The sequence below is a fragment of the Macadamia integrifolia genome, chromosome 14, assembly GCF_013358625.1.
Source record: "Macadamia integrifolia cultivar HAES 741 chromosome 14, SCU_Mint_v3, whole genome shotgun sequence".
Taxonomy (NCBI): domain Eukaryota; kingdom Viridiplantae; phylum Streptophyta; class Magnoliopsida; order Proteales; family Proteaceae; genus Macadamia; species Macadamia integrifolia.
The window spans coordinates 22,146,232-22,168,861 of NC_056570.1; the positions used below are offsets into that span (position 1 = coordinate 22,146,232).

Here is a 22,630-nt window from a genome sequence, read left to right on the forward strand (position 1 = left end):
GCCTTGTCCCCATTTGGGTTTCTTTTATTCTCCTTCTCTCCTTCTCTCCTTCTCTCCATCTTTTCTAGTTGAAGTTGTGGGAAGTTGTGGGTGGGAAGAGTACAAAAATGGGTTAGGTAAGAGGTTGATGGCTTGATGCAATGCACAGTAGGCTGTGGGCAAATGGGATCCACCACAGAAGACTCTAGGCAGAGCCTGCAGAGGGGTTGCAGGCGGCGTGCATCAATTAAAAAAATTAGTGGTGGTCTCCACTCTCCGAAAAAATCCTCCACCGTGGGTGTGGCGGAACGGTGAGATCCAATGGTTGGCACGGTATTGGGGCATGTGCTAATGTCATCTCGGTTGTCTGATGCTCATCGCACAATCGCATCCACGGCAGAGAATCATCGCCCCTCCACTCTCCAGTCTTCACTGTCATTCTCTCCTCTTCTTTTTGGTTTTCGCCTCATTCACACTTTTAATTTAGTTTAAAATATTTTTCTAGTCCTTCATGTTCATTTGTTTCACCTTTAATGCCAGGGGTGGGGCTGTGACTTTGGCCCTTCAAGGTGGTGGTGTATGTTGGTATGAAACTGGGAAGATTTTTCCATTCAGAGCAGGGTTATAAATATTGATATTGGTGTTAGTATCAATCTTGGCTGATACTAAGATGATATTAATATGGATTACCTAGGATCAGGTTGTATCAGGTGTAATTATAAAAGTGAACCACTATGTTGGCCGATTCATTTGATCTATATTAATATCAGGTTTCGATGATATTGTTGAGATTTTAGGAGTTATGCGTCTGGCTTGGCCCTCGTGTATGAGGGTTCATCTTCATCAAAAGCAAGGCCAAAGTGGCCTTAATTGAGGTGTAGCCCCATATTGATTAATTTTGGTCTTTGATGCATGTCTTTATATACTTGATCTATCTTCACCTAATTCTTAAGATTTTGAGTTTGACCCTCCAACATGATATTAGGGATCAGGTTTATTTGTTGTCCTCCTCAAGTTATCTCTCCACGTGTAGAGTTAGGTATGCACCTGTAATGTTGAGAGTTATAAAGTTCAATTCAAAGTGAAACAATAGAATCAAATTATACCATCACTATCGAAATAGGTTAAATCATCACACAAAAGAACTTGTTTAGGAAAAATGTATTTTTAATGTCTAATGAAACCAGACACCCCTCTGAAAACAAAGTCTACAACAGTCGAAAGCTTCAATTTATTATTAGGTCTCGTTAAACATATTCGTTTCCCAATTACAATGATCTTGGGAAAAAATGTCTAATCCAACTCAATATGGCCGATCCATATCTGGATCAGATCAACTGTGGCCAATATCGATACCAGATTGGTGGATATCTTGGATACATCAAGCCCAAGCCTAGATGTGTTTGGTTACATAATTCATTAGAAAGTCTTTCCAGTGAAACCTTTTTTTTTTTTTGAGTTGATTCTACTTAGAAATACTAATTCATTTGAAATACCTTGTAAAGCTAAATGTGGTTCATCTCAGATATAAGGTAAATAGCAAAAACTCATATTTGACACACATAATCTTAATCCTCATATAAATAGTCCATGTTAGGTGGTGATTCAAAAGAATCACAAAAATCGAGATGGGTAACCAAACAATTTTCCGAAAAATCTTAAAAATAAATATAATTCTACAGAAACACTATCTACGGACTCATTGTCAAATCCAAAATAAAACTCCAATGAATTATGTAACAAAACATATCCTAAAGTGTTCTCGGTGGGCAAGGCTGGTAACCCTCACTACTCAGCTTTTTTGCAGCCCTAGATGGGGTTATGGAACTTTTCCAAAGGAGAGATTCTTCTCCGATTTTATGTTTTACCTTCATATGGTGGAAGTTTAAACCCTGAGTGCGCTTTGGCATCGATTAGGAGGGGCGTGATGTGTCTGGGAGCAGGGGCGAGCTCCTTGATAAAAAATGCGTGTCCCCCCCTCCCCTTCCCCCTCCCCCCTCCCCCCCTCCCCTCTCCCTCTTCCCCCTTCCCCCTTCCCCCTTTTTTTATGGAAAGAAAAGGAACATATTAAAACAAGAAGAGTTCTACATCACAATAAAGCAGTTGATTTAAGTTATCTAACAAAGCCCAAGTGGTAACCCTAGTTGCGATAGAAATATATTAAGAGACATCTTTACATAATTCAATCACCAATTGGAAAATGATGTAGAAGGTTAGTAAGTTGTAACAAAATATTGGGAAGCCACCCTTGTTGATTTCCTTACAACGACCATGTAAAATGCTCAACGTTGTCTACCCTCAATCTTCTTGAATCTTTGGACCATGGTGTGATATAAACATTACATGATGCCTCATACTTTTGATGCCAACACCTAGAGGAGAGGTCATTAAGAAAGTTGAATGATTCTCTTATGCTGTATCACAATATACTCTTTTATTCTTTCTTTAAAAAAAAAAAAAAAAAAAAAACTCTTATGTGAGGGGGTGTAGGAAACACTTTATGTTCAAAAAACTTTCTCTTAAGAAAAAATGGAAGTGCTTCTCCGTGTAGGAGCGTGGCCTGTGCCATTGCTCTCTATATCTATATCTCTCTCCCCTTCAACAATTAGTTACAAAGATGTATTTTTACATGATAAGAGAGAGATAGACACATGAGAACACTAGCGTAGCCCATATTCTCGGACAGGGTTCTTTTTTCATAAGGCCTTATTTTTTTTATTTTTTATTTTTAGTAACTAAGGCCTTCTTTGTTTAAGTGTAAAAAAGGGTGAAAACTTTTGAGGTTAGCCTGCTAGGTACCACATATTATGGGTTTTCTTTGCAAGCAAAAGAAAGAAAATGATGGAATATAAGTATCTTTTATTGGGGTGAAATTTGGTGGTAGAAAGAAGAAAATAGAGGAGAGAAACAGACATAAATCAATTTTTTCTGTGAATAGTATCAAATTTGGTATGACTTTGAAAGCGAGTGGGGTGAGAAAAGCCCAATAAAGCAGTTGATTTAAGTTATCTAACAAAGCCCAAGTGGTAACCCTAGTTGCGATAGAAATATATTAAGAGACATCTTTACATAATTCAATCACCAATTGGAAAATGATGTAGAAGGTTAGTAAGTTGTAACAAAATATTGGGAAGCCACCCTTGTTGATTTCCTTACAACGACCATGTAAAATGCTCAACGTTGTCTACCCTCAATCTTCTTGAATCTTTGGACCATGGTGTGATATAAACATTACATGATGCCTCATACTTTTGATGCCAACACCTAGAGGAGAGGTCATTAAGAAAGTTGAATGATTCTCTTATGCTGTATCACAATATACTCTTTTATTCTTTCTTTAAAAAAAAAAAAAAAAAAAAACTCTTATGTGAGGGGGTGTAGGAAACACTTTATGTTCAAAAAACTTTCTCTTAAGAAAAAATGGAAGTGCTTCTCCGTGTAGGAGCGTGGCCTGTGCCATTGCTCTCTATATCTATATCTCTCTCCCCTTCAACAATTAGTTACAAAGATGTATTTTTACATGATAAGAGAGAGATAGACACATGAGAACACTAGCGTAGCCCATATTCTCGGACAGGGTTCTTTTTTCATAAGGCCTTATTTTTTTTATTTTTTATTTTTAGTAACTAAGGCCTTCTTTGTTTAAGTGTAAAAAAGGGTGAAAACTTTTGAGGTTAGCCTGCTAGGTACCACATATTATGGGTTTTCTTTGCAAGCAAAAGAAAGAAAATGATGGAATATAAGTATCTTTTATTGGGGTGAAATTTGGTGGTAGAAAGAAGAAAATAGAGGAGAGAAACAGACATAAATCAATTTTTTCTGTGAATAGTATCAAATTTGGTATGACTTTGAAAGCGAGTGGGGTGAGAAAAAAATTGTATATGACGTTGTTGCTAAGTTTCTCATCACACATAAACAAACACTCTTATTTATAATATTTTATAAGAAACAAGTATAAATAATCTTTTTCAGTTTTCTCTAACAAAGAAATAAAGCTTGTGAAAAATAAGAAAGAAAGAAACCCACAATACCACTATGCAGATTGCCATACATATCCTCTCAAGCCGCACCCATGGATCCACATCCACTCCTCATAACCCCCCCTTTCATTGATGGGAAATTTCACTCCTTTGTAGCAAAATCCCTCATCACCCACAAATATAATTTTCATTTTGCCATAGTGCATTTATTATCAATGACGGCAAGACAAATGTAGTAATCTCCGTCATGAATGTATTATTCCATCTCTCACAGAAGTTAAGAATTTAATGGATGGATTAGTCAAACGTCCTCACTTTTAAAAATTTGGATTTTCAAAGGAGATTAGTGACATTTCAGAAACCTGCGAGGGCACTGAAATTAATTTAATAAAATAAACCCTAAGGACGTGCATGAAAATTCCCAAAAAGTTATGTTACTTAAAATAGCAAGATATAATTTGGGGTAGAAGCGTAGTACGGTAAGAGAAGCAGGAAAAAGTGAACGTCTCTCCAAATCCCCATTGTCAGAGCTCCACCTATAAACGGCAAACACATCTTGAAGCGCTTACCTTGACTCCGATTATTTATTACCATTTATAGGAAAAAATAAATCCCTCAAAGCCACTTTTCAGAACCCTGACTCCACCGCCCAAAACCACCTTTCAGTAACCCCTCTTCATGTTTCCAGGCATTCGGTATTTCCTTTCTCTCTCTCTTCCCTCCTTCTTATGTTTCTTGTATTCAATTTTAAACCGTTCGCGAGACTCACGCGCTCAGGGGTGAAGATGGAGATTTGCCAGTTTCTACAGAGAGACTAAAAACTAAAATCTTAAAAACCCTAGAAATCCGCGGAGATGGCGTCGTCGAAGGTGATGGCGTCTTCGAGTTCGGCGAATTCGGATCTGGCGCGGCAGTCTTCTATATATTCGCTAACAGTCTCTGAGCTTCAGAACGATCAGAGTAAGAATTTTGGATCTATGAATATGGATGAGCTTCTTAAAAACATTTACGGTGATAATCCCTCGGCGGCTGAGATCATTCCGAATGCTGCTGCCGGTGCCAGTAATGAGGATGGTGAATCGAACGGTGGGATACCAAATGTCGGCAACAAGTCGGTTGAAGAAGTGTGGAAGGATATTGTTGCGAGTGCGGGTGGCGGTAGCGTTGATCGGAAAGTCAGAGGTGTTAGTGATGTTCAATTTTATAAGGACACACCGTATGAGGAGATGACTCTAGAGGATTTTCTGGCGAAAGCTGGAGCAGTTAGAGAGGAAGATGTGAGGGCAACGCAAGCCGCCGGGCCGGTGCAAGGTGTTTTTCCTTCGGATCCAATGTTGAGTAATCGGTTTCAGCAACAGCAGCAGCAGCAGCAGCAGCGGCAGCAGCAACAAGCGCAACAGCAACCACAGCAGCCGCAGATTGATGGATCAATTGTTGCATTTGGAAATGGAGTGGAGGGAACTGGTGTAATAAGGGGGAAAAGGCGAGTGGTGGACGAGCCGGTTGATAAAGTTGCGCAGCAGAGACAGAGGAGGATGATTAAGAACAGAGAATCTGCGGCCAGGTCGAGGGAACGGAAGCAGGTAAATTTTAGCTCCTCTTTTTTGTTTTGATTTTAGTTTCCTTCGGGGGAGATGAGTTCTAATTGTGGTTATCTGGCTTTAGGCATACACTGTTGAGCTTGAGTCTCTAGTGTCACAGCTGGAAGAGGAGAACGCGAGACTTTTGAAAGAGCAGGTACTGCAGTTCAGTTCAATTTAGGTGTAATGCTGGCGTCTTAAGAGTTTTTAATTAGCTAATCGGGTTTATTTTGTTTAGTGAGACTTTGATCTTCTTTAGTCCATGGCTTCATTTAGACATTTTGACCATGTCCCGTTTGAGTACACTGAATAGGTTCTAACTCACATAATTTCACCTCAATATAAGGGGCACATCGATGAAATTTTCATTGACATTGGATGCAAGTAAGGCTTCGTTTGTTCTTAGGTAAAAGCCATGTAAAATGAAAATTTGCAGATAAAATCCCACGTTTTTGTTCTGACTTTACACGAAGATTTTCTGAAGAAACGATAGTTTGGTAAGTGCCTCCAAGTTTTTGATATGCGATTCAGCTCACCTCAGTTGTTCTTAGCCATAGCCCAACTGCATGAGGTTAGCTGCTTGGATTTTGTTTTGCTAGGCAGTGTATAGGGCCTGAGCTTCCACTAGTTGTTAAACAGTTATGTCTTCTATTGGAGGAATGGTTATTAATTTATTGGGTAGCATTTAGTTCTTGAATTACTCTATTCAGCCAACTTCCTGGTAGGTCCATCTGAAGGATAAATCCTTCACCATGTGAAGAATAAACAAAAGTTCCAAGAGAACACTCTAGCTTCGTAAATCAGTCTACATCAGGTAGTATTTAGCGGAGGCAAGTTCTCCTTTTTCATTTATTGCTAGGAGTTTAGTTCAATTCTTGAGTTCTCTACCGAGGCAACTTTTGAGAGGACACTTTTGTTTCATTAATCATTCTATCTGATTTATCCAACCTGATCTGGAGCTGGAGATCCTGCTTTACAAATCCAAGTCGTACTGTTCAGTCAATTGTTGAGCTTTCCTTTTTTTTTGGGGGGGGGGGGGGGGAGGTGCACATAACAAGGGTCAATGTAGAATCAGGGCATGATAAAAAAACTGAAAAAATATGTTTTGGTAGAGCTTTCCTCACAGTTGGTTATTCCCTTTGTTCTCATTGACCAGATAACATTTCCTGAATATGCTATCTCAACTCACTTCTGATACAAACATAACCCACATAATGTCATGCTTGCTTAAGAACCTGCCATAAAAGAGTTAATTAAACTCAAAAGTGTTTGTGAAATTTTTGGTGATTCAATTTTTTCACCGTTGCTTGTATTTGTTTAATGGGAGTGTCTAAATAACACCTCTATTGGTATATTTAGAACTTGACAACTTCATTTAATTGTTCCTTATCTTATTTCCAAAAGTTTTTTAAGTTGGGGGTATAAAAGGGTTTTCAAAAATAATATGCAAGTGACTATCATTATGTGATTATCAAAAGTTGTCATTGTCTTGCACATTTTTCAATTATACATGTGAAATGACAGTATTTACCCTCATTGGAGAAAAAAGCTTGTTGTACTAAAAAGGATAAAAAAAGTAAGGTTACAAATCATATGACGCCTTATGAGGTGTCATTAAGATAATCCCTTGTTTAATTGATGATTCTTTTGTGCCAGAAACTTTTATTTGTTCGATGTGAAAATATGTGTGATACAGTTCATTGGGTGTCTTTTAGTATTCACTTGTTTCTTATGCCATTAATGGAGGCCTGGTCCAAATTTCAATTCAATTTCAGTCTCTTGGGTCTGGGCTTTTAATTCTTTGGGTTTATTTGTAATGGCCTGGATTATAAGGCCCAAAAGTGGGGGTCGAAAGGGGTGTACGAAAATAGATATTTAATTAATAGTGGGTCTATATGGTAAAGTAGCTGGCTTTAGTTCAGTCATTAAATAGTCTCGTCTTGGTTAGTTAGGTGGGGCTTAAGTTATCTAGAAGACTTAAGGCTTCAACAATTCTAACTAGTTAAGTGTTTTAGAGTCCTTGTTAGTTTAGTCAGTCTAGCTACCTAAGAGTTCTAGATTATGAAGCCAATTCCTCTTAGTTAAGTGTTTTAGAGTCTTTGTCAGTTAAGTTAGTGATATAGAAATGCTTCCATGAATCGACCCTAGCCTGTTTGGGAACCCTGACCGTGAACCAAGTCGACAAATTTGTGCCTTTGGTCTAATAGAATATTATTAGTTTTAATGTAGAGCTAGGACACGAAGGACCTAACCCAGGCAGGATCTTGTTCGGCAGCAGATTTACTCCTTTAAATAATCTTCAGATCAATTGAAAAAAAAAACAGAAAATTAGAGAATAAGGGAAAGACGATGGGGATAGTGTAGTCCCTCTCAGACTCGGGTCTCTCACCCATGGCCTCTCATCGTATTTTTGTCTCTCACCAATGGCATCTCATCATACTCTCTCACAGCACACGAAGCATAATGCTATGTTATCTTTTCTCAAACTCAAATCGTTGGTTATTCTGTCCAGCCACATACCTTTATCTATGATATTTAATCGACTACAGGAATCTAGACCCCTTTATTTAATAAAACCAATTACAAATTAAACCCAATCCCAACTAATTAGTTAACAAATAAAAAGACCTGAAAATAGAAACTACTAACAACTAAAAAGAAACTAATCTTTAGCTAATAAAATCGCCACGTAAGGTATAAAAAATTCCTAGAATATAGGACCCGTAAGGCTGTCAAACCCTCCTCCACGCATGGCCAATTTAATCTTCAACTTGATGGAAATCTGGACATTAGCAAGATGGAAATCTGGGAAATATTTCTATTAAACTGCTGGCTGAATCTGGAAATTATAATCCCCATGCAATCTACCTTATTCTTATGGTCTGCTCCTCAAAATTAGAGATCTGGCCCCCTGGAATGTGCTTGAAGATCCAGGCCACATCAAACCATGCTGTCTCCCACAGCAATTTTGGATTGGTTTTTGGGCCTTGTTCCCGTGGCTGCACCTGTGCTGGAACCTGTGATCTACATCGAGTTTATTTATTTGCTTATTTATCTTGTAATATTAGAGTTAGGCTAGAGTTTCATTCTGTTCTTTATTTTAGAGTTTGATTCCATATAGTTTGGGTTAATAAGATAATTAGGAGATTTTATTTCTTTTTCAGGTTTGGACTTCAATTAGGAAACTTTAATTTTGTTTTTATAAATATGCTTGTTACCCAATTCATTGGGTAGATTGAAAGAATGAATTGAAAACTGAGTTGGTTGTGCCTGCGTGGCGTTTGGTGTTTGTGCGAGGTCCCCCCACCCCCACTACCACTAATCTTCCTTGCGATCTCTCTTTCTCTCTTCTTCTTCTATTATTCCTTCTCTGTTTTTATTCATGCAACTTCATCAAGTTGCTGCTACTAGCGGTAGAACAGATCCAATGGATGCAACGAAGGAGTCCACCTATTTGAAATCCCTCGCTGGTTTGGTCTGGAATTTGGGACAGACACTACCCTTCCCTGGGCAATTCATACACTGGCTTTCCATGTGAGCAGTAACTAGAAATCAGATCTGATTCTGAGACTCTTTCGCCATATCTGTTGCAACCATTTATTGTTGGAAACATATCACTTATTTAGATCTAATGTTAGTCACAATTCTCCACCTCCATTCTCCAAGGTTTTAAAACTCGATCTCGCCAGCCATCTCGCTATCCCAAAAAAAAGAGATCTCGCCAAAACCTTGTATTTTTTTGGGCGGTCGACTCGCTGGTAGATCTAGGTGGGCATATGGCCTTTGTAGGCCCTGAAACTGTGTATTTACCCTATTTAAGCCATTCTAAACACAATGGAAACATCAGATTTGCAAAAAGCAAACTCAAAATAGTTCTTTTACAATGTACCCTATGTAAGTATGCGGTGAGTCTTGAAACACTTCATCTAGTATGATATATTCATCAATGCACCTTTCACAATCACCATTTTGACACAACTTAATCATTAGAATATATAAAAGCCATAATTTCTAATTCCTATTGCTGATTGATGAATCACATACATTCAAGTAACAACTAACAAGTAACAATGTAACATAACAAGTAACAACCAACAAGTAACAACATAGCAAGTAAACATAAAGCCATAAAATACATAACATAGATATACTTGCATAGTAAGCAACTGGACATTGCAGTGGATGCATCAAAGGTTTCTCCTATCTCTCCTCAATAATTCTTATGTAGGATTTTGCACCCCTAGGGATAGATGCTCTCAATTTCTCCTTCATTTTCTCCATTGCAACATACACATATGGTAAGGTATGCTGCTTCTCCGAGTCTACCAACCTCAAGACAATTACAATTGTGCCAAATATAAGAAGAACTTTCTTCAAATCTTGCCAAAATCCTTCACTAGAGATGGTGGTTTGTGCTGCGATACCACCTAGCAAACACGATTCCCTCCATCCAAACCACTCTTTACTCAAACATGGATCTCAAACCAACTATCTTATCTTGAAAGCTCTTCAATGCAATGTAGTTGGTTGCAAATTGGGTCATACCTGCCCTTACCAAGTCTCCACCGCATTTTTCCCTCAACAAAGAGAGAGCAAATCCATGGTTATAAACAAATGTGATCACTTGTCTTGCCCGTTCAATCACACCTGCTACCAAAGACTTCTTCGCTATTTCTTTAAGCATTAAGTCAACGGAGTGGGCAGCACATGGTGTCCAAAAAAGGTGGATGCTTTTGCTTTTCCTATTCATTAGTCTCTCCCCTGCTTTCTTGAAGTTGCTTCCATTGTCTGTGACAATCTGAACAACATTCTCAGGCCCCACCTCTATGACAACATCCTTCAACAACTTGTATAAGTACATTGCATCATTCTTCTCTTTGGATGCATCAACAGACTTTAAGAATAGTCTTCCCATCACAACACACCATGAAGTTGATGATGGATTATCTAGTTGGTCCAGTCCAACCATCACACATCACAGTAATTCCATATCATGTCCACTGAGTCTTCAAGCCATTAATGTACTCATCTAACTCTTTCTGATGAGGCAAATAAACATTTATCGGCTCATAAGGAGTGGGCCCCTTTGTTCCTGGACCAGCCCTTCCTGCAGTGTCAATCATGGCCTGATAATATGTCCCTTGTGTAGCATTAGCTGGGATGCTATTATAGAAAAAAAATTGACATTGCATCCCCAAGTTGTTGTTTCCATGTACCCCAAGCTTGCTTTATGGTTCTTTGATATGTATTCTGCTGTCTAAATAACAAGGGATCTTGCCTCTCATCAGGATCTCTTTGGGGTGGTGATGGGGGTGTGGCAGCCCTTACACTCTGAGCTCTCCTTAGAGGCACATCCACATTCCTTTGCTTCTCGTTTATTCTTCCCTCTGTGGGAGGCACATCTGATGCCGTTGCTATAGAACCAGAGCCACCTGCTCCTCTCTTCATCTCTACCCGTCTAACCTTTTATATTTGATGAGAGACCAAGCTCGCTGCCTTAACTTTTGGCAATTCTCTCCATTCTACCCTTGACATACCTGATTCTGGGTTGTAATCACTATCAGAGTCATCAGAGTCAACATCCACTGTTGTTGGGTGAGGATGACTCTCTAAGACTGCCTCATTGAATTCTTGGTCCAACCTTTGTTTCTCTGCCTTCTTTAACCTTTCACCTTTCACCTCTCACCTCCTAGACTACGTTGTATATCTTTTATGACTTCATATGGTGCTTGGGGGCATTTGGCAACGTCCTTATACCCCCCTAACCAAATGCTGCTTCAACCTAGTAGCACCTCCAAAATTTATCTTCTGCCAATATCTACACCTTGACTTTTTCTTGTCATCGGACATAGGATGCCCATGTAACCATGCAATATCACCACCATGAGAAGTAGACATTATTCCCCAACTTCAAGGGCCCGTTTGATAATGTAACCAGAAACGTGTTTCTGTGTTTTCTTGTTCTCAGAAACAAAGAAACGGCATAAATACCGTTTGGTAAAAGTGTTCCGTTCCACTTGTTTCTTGAAACATAAATTGAAATTTATAACAATTTATGCTTCAAGAAACATGAATGACGAAACAAGTTTTACTTGTTTCGCTCTTTTCTCGAAACAAAAATGGGGCACAAAAAATCGATATTGAAGACGGAGTTTGGCATCACTACCATCACCACCATCTCCGACTAGCTCCGTCTACAGAGTTCCTCTCCATCTTGTCAGCCGTCGTCGATTTGGGTTTCTTCCTGCAGATTCCGATGAGGCACTGTCATCTTCCTCGTCGACTCCGCTGTTGTTATCGTGTTCATCTCCGCTCAGTCTCACACGAACCAAGCAAAGCTCCCTCTCTGCGTCATCACCGACCCCTGCGATTTTGTAGAAGTAGAACAAAGATTTTGAGAAAGGCATACAGCGCTCCGCCTCCGCCTCCGCCTCCGCCTCCGACCTGCATCAATAACAGTAGACAAAACTGAAGAGGAGTGATCCAAAAGCGCAGAAATGCCAACCAAAGCGGCAGAAGAGTTTTCCAACACAGCCAGATCTCCATCCGTCACCCCAACCTCCTCGGGCTTCCTCGATTTCAATGCAAACAAGGAATCCAGAAATGCAAATACAGAACCAAAGTCCAAGCTTTCGGGGTTAAATCCAGCATTTAGGGTTTCTACAATCGAATCGGGAAGAAAGTCACGAATACTAGCGTTGGATAGAGCGAGCTTGTTTAGTAGGACAACAAGAGCAGCTCGAGATTCTTCTAGGGTTAGAAATCTCGATTCTGAGTTGTTTAGAGAAACCGTAGAGAGGGAGTGTTTCTTAGTTAGCTTATCAGTGACGGCAGAATCAATTCTTACCTGGGAGACATTGGCAATGGCGAAGACCGATGACGAAGAAAGAGAAGAACCTTTACCTCCTATCGTTACCACTAAAACCTCTCGTCCAGCCGCCATTGTTGGAGCTCCTCTTCGAAAGAGCTTCAAAGATGGAGGTGTTTCAGTTGGCTTTCTGAGCGTTTCAGCGAACTTTATTCCCACGTTAACCTTAAGTAGTGTTTCAGTTGGCTTTCTTATCAAACACCCAAAATTCTGTTTCTGTTCTTAGAAACGGAAATTTATGTTTCTGTTCCCATAAACGGAAATTTCTGTTTCTGTCGTTTCTTGAAACAGAAACAGCAGAAACGTTATCAAACAAGCCCTTAATTTTTTGCCAAGGAGAGAATTCTCTATTCAAGAGCATGGCTTCTACACCGATATAAGTCCAATGAGAGAGTACATAAAATCATCAACAGCATGTTTCATAGCACCACTAACGTTTGTGTATGTGGAAAAAAATCGTCTGCAATTCCGATCTCGTACAATTCCGTGCAATACCACTTTCAGGCGGTGACACGTGTATTGATACCAATACAATGGTCCAGATCTGATTTAAATGTCTCTTTACTAATTTAATGTTTTATTAGTTGTAGCAGATCTGGACCATTGTATTGGTATCAATACACGTGTCACCACCTAAAGGTGGTATTGCACGAAATTATACGAGATCGGAATTGCAGACGATTTCAACCCTTGTGTATGTTCTACCACTGCCCACCTTTCGTTTGTCACACGTCTGACCCTCGGAGGGTCAATTTGTTGTACATCACATGCTTCGCACGGCCACTATTATAATTGTCACGTGATAAGATACGAAGATAGATTTGACACGTGGAAGTCGTTCTAACCACATTCGACATTGACCACACAAGGAACAAAACATTCGGGCTCGGGTTTGGGTGTACTTAGCCCCGACTAATCCCTTTTACAAATTTATCCTTCCACCTCACCATCCAACTGATCGCCTCAACTTGGTTGTTGAGGTAGAAAGACCAATCTACCCTTTCCTGCTCAACCTCCTCAAACGCGTCAGGTCAAGTAGTAGAATTCGAGTCACACACATCCTATAAAAGGCCAAACTCCCGCTACTTCTTCCTCTCTCATATACAAACTAATAACCAGAGCAACCGGAAATTCTCCTCTATCTCTCTCTCTCTCTCTCTCTCGCCGCTGCTCTATGGATTCTTCATCTCCTTGTTCCGTCATCATCGTCGGAGCAGGGATTTCCGGTGAGAAAAACTCCTCCGATACAGTCAGGTTTTCTCTCTTTCGTTGAAATTTGAATCTGATTTGTTGTTCTTGTTCTGTGTAAAGGTATATCGGCCGCGAAGTTATTGGCGGAGAACGGAGTGGATGATTTGGTGATACTCGAAGCTTCGGATCGTATCGGAGGGAGGATTCGGAAGGAAGATTTTGGAGACGTGTCGGTGGAGTTGGGTGCCGGTTGGATCCAAGGCGTTGGCGGGAAGGAATCTAATCCGGTTTGGGAATTAGCTTGCGAATCAGGTCTTCGCACTTGCTTTTCCGATTACAGTAATGCTCGTTTCAACATCTACGATCGAAGGTTCGTTACTTCCTCTTTTTCTTCTTCTTTCTTGTTCTCTTCCTGCGAGTTATTTTGTCACGGGTTTCGCTAGAGTACGCCGGGGGTTGTAGAGGTGCGCATGACAACGCCTGAACGCCATTTACTCTGAGGTAGTGAGATGTCTATCGATGGACAGGTGGAGTTTAGTATTTCAATTATGGTCAACCATTGTACTTCCCCCGGCGTAATTTAGCATTTTCTTCATATGTCCAGTTGTCACTGACGAGAAACGATTAGGGTTTACGACGTGAAACATTCGATTTGATATTTTGAGTAGAGCATCGGCCGTACGATGTTTGTGTCGCAATTGTGTTTCGTGCTGTTCTTATTGTAGTTCTTTTTCTTTATATGATGGGGTTTCAAACAACACGGACGATTCTTGGTATCTGACTCGGTTTTTTTGAATCGGTTTCAGTGGGAAGATATTCCCAAGCGGTTTAGCTGCGGCTTCGTATAATAAAGCCGTGGACTCGGCGATTCAGGAACTCAGGAATCAGGAGGCTATGCTAAGTGGCCTCTCCACAGGACCGGAACCATCATCGTAATCCTCTTCTAACTCCCTTGATCATCTTATTATCAGATTAAGTTTTGCAGATTAACTTTCATTTTTGGGGGGTTTTCAGGGCACCAAAGACTCCAATAGAGCTAGCCATCGATTTCATCCTCCATGATTTTGAGATGGCAGGTCAGTTACCGTCAGTATCAACTCAATTTTGTTCATCTTTTTCTTTGATTCCTGATGTGGGTCTTTGTTGGAAATTTAACAAAATGGGTTTTGTATACAGAGGTAGAACCAATATCAACATATACAGATTTTGGGGAGAGAGAATTTCTTGTAGCAGATGAAAGAGGATACGAATTCTTGCTATATAAGATGGCGGAAAGTTTTCTTTTCACCTCTGAAGGTAAAATCGTGGACAATCGTCTTAAGCTAAACAAGGTAACATTTCTAAACTCTTTCTATTTGCTGTTATCAGTTCTTTTCCAAACATCAGATTGAGAAAACAGAGAGGAAACTAAAAAGATTGTGAACTGTTTTTTTTATGCATGCACTTTCTTCTCTTGCTGGGTTTGACCGACTTTTGGTCTTTTAGATAACGACGTTCTCTTCAAAACCACTAAAAAAAAGATCTCCTCCCCCTCCCCCCTCCCCCCTCCCCTTCCCACCCAATTGGTCAACTCTTTTATAGAAAAATTTTCATTCTTGATGATCATTATTAAATAAATGCAGTTCGACTAATGAGTTCATCTAGTTTATGAGTTTCTTTTAAATTGGGAAATTGAAATCTGTGGGCATGAAAGGGAATAATAAAAAATTGCTCTCTGATTGTAGAAACTTTTCTGTTAATCAATCACTTTCCCTTTGGGTTCACAAATACTCTCTTAAATTTTTTGTATTTTTTAAAATATCTTTCAAGGGGCATTGGGTATTGCTCGGGACACAATGGTTAAATTGTATTATAACAACATGTTGATCAGAGTCAAAACTTAGAAAAACTTCTTCTAGGAAGCAAATGGTAAGATTGCATATATTTCTCTCTCCCAAACTCTGCAGTAGTGGGAACTTTGTGTACTTATATGCATGGATTTAGTTCCACTATTGGTATTGGTATTGGATCCGGATTGGTATTGAAAAGGATTGATTTGTATCGATCACTTTTGCCTTTCATTTAAAGAGAAAAAAACATTTTTTTACTGTTTTAACCTTGAAACAGTACGAATAACCAATCTAAATCAATCATGAATCAAGACTTAGTCTTAGCTAATACTGATACGATACTTCAAATACAATACCATACTTGAGATCATGGTCAGATGACTCCACAATGTCAAAAAACTTTTTTTTGGTAAAATAGAGTGTCCAAAAAACACTCTCCGAAAACCGGATGCTTAAATAGAATAGGGTGTAGGAGGTCTTGTCACTTTCCTCATTTAATGGGTGATTGCTTCTTCCATGGACCAGAGTAAAGAAGTCAAGTGAAAAAATGAATCAAGGGAACAGTAGGGCAGTGCCATCTCTCCCACTTGAAATAGAACTTCTTGTCGACGTATAGGTGCAATTTATTATGAGATCCCACCATGAAATGTGAAATAAAAACAAGAGCAGGGTTGGGTTTTGGTCACATATTGATGTTGTATTTATTTGTGTTTTTTGTCATATATTAATGTAGCATTCGTTTACAGTTTCCACATAGTTCTTGGTTTGACTATGCGCAGAATTTGATGTGTCCAGGGCCTGTCGGCCTCGGATTCTATCCTTTCTTTATAAACTAATTAATTAATTATTAATTAAATTGAGGGCTTAAACTAATAAACTTTGGATTAATTATTTATTGTTCCATTGGATCCATGTGAGAGCAGGTTGTTCGGGAATTACAGCACTCGAGAAACGGCGTTACGGTGAAAACGGAGGATGGTTGCGTTTACGAGGCCAATTACGTGATTTTGTCTGTTAGTGTTGGCGTTCTTCAAAGCGACCTTATTTCTATTTGCCCTCCCTTGCCTGTACGCTCTCTCTCTCTCTCTCTCTCTCTCTCTCTCTCCAAATCGCAAAGTCTTCACCATATATGTTGTCTGGGCTGCATTAGACCACATTTAGCCTTTTAGGTCCCATTTTTAACCGTAAAATGTCTTCATCTGTTCCGTCGTATCCGCCTAAGGCACGGTAGGACACTTGGTCTCTTCCCTGAGAGACATGGACAAGGTACCGGGGACCGCCAAGGAACAATGATCCCTTCACCGATATCTCCTCGATGAGACCTGCTATATGCAAACCGTTCTTTAAAAAAATTTTAGTGGTTGAGATTGGAATGCCGCCGGCTTGTCCAGACTTGGCACTCTCTTCCTCACCCTATTAAAAGACATATATGTCCTATTGAACACTACTTATTTGTATTTTGATACCTTGATGCATAAGTAAAGAGAGACTGAGACATGCAAACAGGTAACATTTTCTTCCTTAAAATTTTATTACTTAAAAAAAAAACCCCATAATATAAATCCCTCTTAAACCTCAAAACCATTACATAAGCAAGGAATCCACTCAAATGGCTGGTCAAGCGTTTCAGGTCCTCTGGTAGATTCCTTTACATATATATTTTTTTGACTACATAAACTGTTAATGTAGCTACTGACCATTAATCAGTTGAATTTCAGGCCAATGTATTGATCATATTTACCAAAAAAAAAAATAAAGTATTGATCATATGGCCCTTAATAATAAGTCCGCAATACGGAATGATGGGGCCTACCAGTGGGAAAATCCTAGCTGGTACAAGATTACATGGTCCCACTGTGATGCAGAGGGTCCAAATCCCTGAGACCCTGACCAAGACAGAGGGTCAAACCTGTTTAATTGGTATTGGGGGCATTGGGTTCAGAGACCCTATTTCCCTGATGTGATGGGAAACGAGCTATCATCTTTAAATAATCAAAATATAAAAGGTTATGAAGGCAAGAGATAAACAGTTTTTTTTTTTTTTTTTGAATCCTCTTCGTTTTTAACGTTCATAATTATCTTTTCTGATTTCTGATACTGTTGGCTTTGGGGCTTTATCCCACGAGGCCATAACTGTATGTATAGAATTTCTATATTTATTCTTACCAAAAACGTAGAATTTTTATTCTTATAAAACGGGTTATACGTGGGTTTACGCGATTGACTGATACTCAAGCCTAAATGCCAAAATAGATTTTTTTTTTGTTAATTCCAAAATAGAATATCAAGATTTTTTATTATTTTGGACGGTACGGTACACCAGGCGTACAGTGAAGGGTTGCCATTGGTGCATGGAGACAGCTGGTTACAATGGCATCCATGACCCCTTCACGAGTTGAGTTCTCACAGTTTGGTAGTGGTCCCCCATCCCCAACCTCAGGACGAAGGAAGGTTGGGAATGGCCAGCTTAGAGAGATTTGTTTTTGTTTGTAACTCTGTCTCATCTTCTATATTATTATTATTATTATTATTTAGTTTAATCTGACTTGAAACTGAGGCAAATAAAAATCGATTTGAGCAATGTACAGAAGTGGAAAACGGAGGCTATAATGAAATGCGATGTGATCGTGTACACCAAGATCTTCCTCAAGTTCCCCTCCAAGTTCTGGCCATGTGGGCCAGGCACTGAGTTCTTTATATATGCCCACGAGAGAAGAGGCTACTACACGTTTTGGCAGGTTTGTTTTCTTTTCTTTCTCTGACCCTCTTCATGTGCACCTTTGTTTGTGTTTGATCTGTGAGAGTTTAGTTACGTTTGAATATGAATGATAACGCATGATTGGGTTCACTGTAGATTTACCTTTTTAGAACCCTAGCAATTTTTTTTCATGGAAATAATAAGTAATTACTTGCTCAACTAAAACAAACCTAGGTTCTTGTCTCTTTCCAATGAAGTGAAACCCAATTTATTTTTAACGTTATGGAGGTCTTCTCAACTGTTGTTTGTACAACCTGGCTAAGACAATCTTGCCAACCTGGTACACCCGTGAAGTCGGCCAGCTTTGTTGGCTCAAGTTTGGTCCTTTTGACTTGATCTGCATGGAATTCTGGATTCAACATTGTTCTATTGATGTTGGAATAGGTTCATGAACTCAATAGTTGCAAATCTCATTCATTAAATTGTTGATTATTATATTTAACCATCTTTGATTCTATTCAGAAAACCGAGGCCCATAATTACTAGGGTTGATCTATTCTGTTAGACTTCAGATGTTCCGTCACTTGTCAGTGTTGTACATAATGAGTAGCTCAATAATAGTTGAATCTTTGAGGACTGTCACACTATGCACAGAACTATCAGAAAAGAGAGAGAGAGAGAGGGGAAGTGCTAGAGTTTAATGCTTAGGATGGTTGAGAATTGCTAAGAAATTGCCATTGTCAAGAATTTGTGAAAGCACAGACATTACTGAACTAGGTTTTTGGGTATCCTTTATTTTAAAACCTAAAGAAAGTTTGTGGAAATTACCCATTTTGCCTACAACCCAGATGATAAAAATCACATCATTGTGTGCTGGGGAAGAGACTTTTTGACAATTTATTTTTTGAGAGAGAGAGAGAGAGCGAGAGAGAGAGAGAGAGAGGTTATTATTTTTTTTCCACAGGCAACTTGCATTTTTAATTGCAGCATTATTGGTTTTGAAAAATGGAGAGGTTCCTTTTAACCATGACGCACACTGATGATGAGAGGACTCTTGAGTTGGCAAAACATTGACTGCACTATGAATATATAACATAATCTCTTGTCTCACATCGTTTTCCTCTCTTTCCATTTTCATAATTTTTAAAATTTTGTAAGACTCATTCAAACTTTATACATTGGATTGTCTTGTATTTTCGTTTTCATATTATATTGAATGCTCGACTTGATAAGAGAAATTCCATCTTTCTCGGTTATAAAATCACCACACGTGGCCTGCCATGGACTTCTTTAGGGATATACTTTCTCCACCATTGTCATTCTCTGTTTATTTTAATTCAATCGAAATGGATTCTCTGCTTATATAATTACATGTTAATTAAACTAAAATTAAGATGAAGATTATATATAATGTGTTGGGAATTTTGGATTTTTTTTTTTTTATTTGAGTTAATCATCTATTCACGCATCACTTACTACTCATCATATAATGCTTGCACGTTACCAGCACATGGAGAATGCTTACCCAGGGTCCAACATTCTGGTGGTGACACTAACCAATGGCGAGTCGAAACGTGTCGAGGCTCAATCGGATGAGAAGACGATGGAGGAGGCCATGGGGGTACTTAGGGACATGTTTGGACCAGACATACCCGATGCAACCCGGTTGCTCGTTCCTCGCTGGTGGAACAACCGATTCCAAAGAGGAAGCTATAGCAATTACCCCCTCTTAGCCACCAAACAAGACTTCACTGACATTAAGGTCTCTCTTCACTTCTACAGGATCTGGACTCATAATTCTTCAGTTATAACTTATAAACCTTTGTTTGGTTAATTTAATTGATGGGATTTGGATTTTCTTTTTATGGGTTAGGCACCAGTCGGACCAATATTCTTCAGTGGAGAACACACGAATGAGAGATTTAATGGTTACGTCCATGGCGGCTACCTATCAGGTGAGTTATTAAAATGAAGCAGTCTAGGGGTGCCAATCAGTTAGTTTGGTTCAGTTTCTTCAGTTTCCATATGAGAATAAATTAACCTGAAATCAAACCAATAAGGGTAAAGTCAATTCGATTTCTCTTATGATATCGGGTTTGATTTGATTTGGGTTGGTTGTATCATGTATATATATTTTCAAAAAAGAAAACAGGGTTTTTTTATTGGGTTGGTATTAGTTTGGTTTCAATGTGCTCCCGTTTGGATTTGGTTTCTCACATATTTTAATTCAAAGTCAATACAATAAGCTTGGGTTAACAAAATTATGTAGCACAGTTGTTGAGGTTGTGATGCCATAAACCTACATTCATCAAGAGGTCTTGAGTTCAAGTTTTTTGTCTGTTACTTTCCACTTTCATTAGTATAGCCATCTAAAAGAAAAAAAAAATTCTCGAGCTGATTCAGATTGGTTCGATCAAGTTTTGCCAATTTGGATTAGGATTTGACACCCCTAAAGCAGTCTCTTAGTACAGTAGCAGGCTCATTTAGTTTGATATTCATTTTAGTTTTGCTATTGGGTTTGTTCATGGCAGGCATTGACACAAGCAACGCTTTGTTGAAAGAGATGAGAAAGGAGGAAAAGAAAAGAGAGAGTTCGTTGGACTTGGTGGAGAGTCAAAATTTTCTGCTGGAGCCTTTACTTGCATTGACTGAGTCGTTTACTTTGACCAAACAGGAAGCAGTGTCCGGTCTTCAGAAGTGGGATATTGCAAGGCAGCTGTACGTGAGTGGGAAGTTGGTCGTGCAAGAGGCTATCAAATGACTACATGGCCACTTCACTGGAACTCACTTTGACTTTGACCAGAACTGCTCAACCACGGTTGTGAAGAGTGACCGGTGGGTCTCGGGTTCAGACCTCTTGAGCCTTCGGCCCACATGCGAAATTGAGGAAGTGAAAGAAACTGACAAAAATGCTTCAGGAGAGAAAGGAAAGAGAGAGAGACCCCAAATGTTAGTAACGGCTTTGGGAACAATTGACCATAGACTTTAGGGGCTGTGAAGTTTTTATTCTGAAAGAGAAGCTGCAGTTGGACTTGGGGCCATAGGTGATAGAACACACAAAATTTAGGTCATTTGGGTAAAAAGAAGGAACATAAGGGTAGAAAAAAAAAAATCAAAGATTAGTACCTTCTCCAAATTCACCCCTCCCAGATCTTGAAGAAGCTAGGGAAACATAGGGTAATGACCCATTACTCTTTTTTTTTTCCTCCTATTTTTTTGGGGGTATATTTCTCTAGTGTACTTCGCACCAAATTGATTTTTTATTTTTTTCATACTTATATATATATATATATATATTTTTTATAAAAAAGATCTATTGATCATCTTGTGTTGAACTCGGGGTTGGTGGAATATAAATATCTGTTAATCTTAACAGACTGAAGTTTGGTCAGATTATCGTACACTTGGATCGCCTTAATGAGCTGCAGGATATGGGTATTTTTTAACAATGCTAACCCGCCAGTGTACGGGAAGGCCTTTGGGCTAGAAAGTCTGCCAACATGTTGGAGCAACTTGGATCGCCTTAATGAGCTGCAGGATATGGGTATTTTTGTAACAATGCTAACCCACCCATCTCTTGGCATAAATACAAGTGGATGAATTTTTCCGTGCAGTGTCAGCTGGCCCATTAAATAGGAGATGGGCCATTTCCATTCAACGTTCATCAAATGTGTGCCAGGTTCGTGTACAAAGTCTAGCTAATTGTATGGGTAAAATCATAAATGCCGTGATACCCACCACGTACGTACGTGAGGACCAAGGACCAAGTACAAATCCAGCAAACTCAAGCCTCAGGCCCAAGTATCTTGTGTCTATATTGCCTGACAAACATGAAGGCTCTGTTCACTGTTTCCTCCTCACACTGTGTGCGGGGGAAATTTTCTCCCTTAAATATATAATGGGAAAGGGAAATTTTCCTTGTTCTATATTTATTCCCCTAGAAAAGCAAATTCCCACCACTTTTTCCAATAGCAATTCAAAATCCCTAAATTACCCGTAGTGTCCTCCTCTCCCTTTCAGCATGGGAGTAAGAGAGGACCATTGGTAATTTAAGATTACAATGGAAGATTTTTCTTGGGAAAATCAGAATAGAAATTTAGGGTAAGGAGCTTGAGTAGATGTAGGGCAAGTATAACCATATAATAATAGTGATAGTAATTTTCCCTTAAACAGTTATTTGAATTGCCACAGAAATCTTGTAATATTACTCTAATGCATTTTTTTAGATAGAATAAGGTACACTGAACACTAACCCAATCTCGATGAATAAAAAAGAAAAGTACAAGCAACGAATCAATAACTCCTTTGGATCTTGACGTGAACAGCCGCTTTCTATTAGTGTTAGTAAGATGCGGATACGATCCTTAGAATTGACTGCTATGAGTCCATTCACAATGCACATTCAGTGATTACTTACACAAACAAGCTAATATTCTTTTTCGCATATGTGTGGTGCACTGAACACATAGTTTCCGTGTAATGAACCTATATTCATGGTTTATAGA

The 22,630-nt window shown here is 39.1% G+C and overlaps 2 protein-coding genes across 2 annotated transcripts; both read left to right on the plus strand.

Moving 5' to 3' along the window:
- Positions 1–4,465: 4,465 nt before the first annotated feature.
- LOC122061264 (ABSCISIC ACID-INSENSITIVE 5-like protein 5) lies at positions 4,466–5,776 on the plus strand. Its single transcript, XM_042624481.1, has 2 exons — positions 4,466–5,542; positions 5,625–5,776. The coding sequence occupies exons 1-2, from the start codon at positions 4,814–4,816 to the stop codon at positions 5,718–5,720; spliced, it is 825 nt and encodes a 274-aa protein (XP_042480415.1). The 5' UTR covers positions 4,466–4,813; the 3' UTR covers positions 5,721–5,776.
- Positions 5,777–13,514: 7,738 nt separating this feature from the next.
- On the plus strand, positions 13,515–22,051 carry LOC122061271 (polyamine oxidase 1-like). Its single transcript, XM_042624490.1, has 10 exons — positions 13,515–13,633; positions 13,719–13,968; positions 14,405–14,530; positions 14,613–14,674; positions 14,775–14,929; positions 16,351–16,494; positions 18,016–18,165; positions 19,633–19,887; positions 19,999–20,080; positions 20,657–22,051. Exons 1-10 carry the CDS (start codon positions 13,582–13,584, stop codon positions 20,884–20,886), a joined length of 1,506 nt encoding a protein of 501 aa, XP_042480424.1. The 5' UTR covers positions 13,515–13,581; the 3' UTR covers positions 20,887–22,051.
- Positions 22,052–22,630: the final 579 nt, after the last annotated feature.

Coding starts and splice junctions, on each gene's coding strand:
- LOC122061271 (XM_042624490.1), top strand. CDS start 13,582: ATGGATTCTTCATCTCCTTGTTCCGTCATCATCGTCGGAGCAGGGATT. Junction 14,930..16,350: donor ATCGTCTTAAGCTAAACAAG/GTAACATTTCTA, acceptor ATGTGAGAGCAG/GTTGTTCGGGAATTACAGCA. Junction 16,495..18,015: donor CTATTTGCCCTCCCTTGCCT/GTACGCTCTCTC, acceptor AGCAATGTACAG/AAGTGGAAAACGGAGGCTAT.
- LOC122061264 (XM_042624481.1), top strand. CDS start 4,814: ATGGCGTCGTCGAAGGTGATGGCGTCTTCGAGTTCGGCGAATTCGGAT. Junction 5,543..5,624: donor GGTCGAGGGAACGGAAGCAG/GTAAATTTTAGC, acceptor ATCTGGCTTTAG/GCATACACTGTTGAGCTTGA.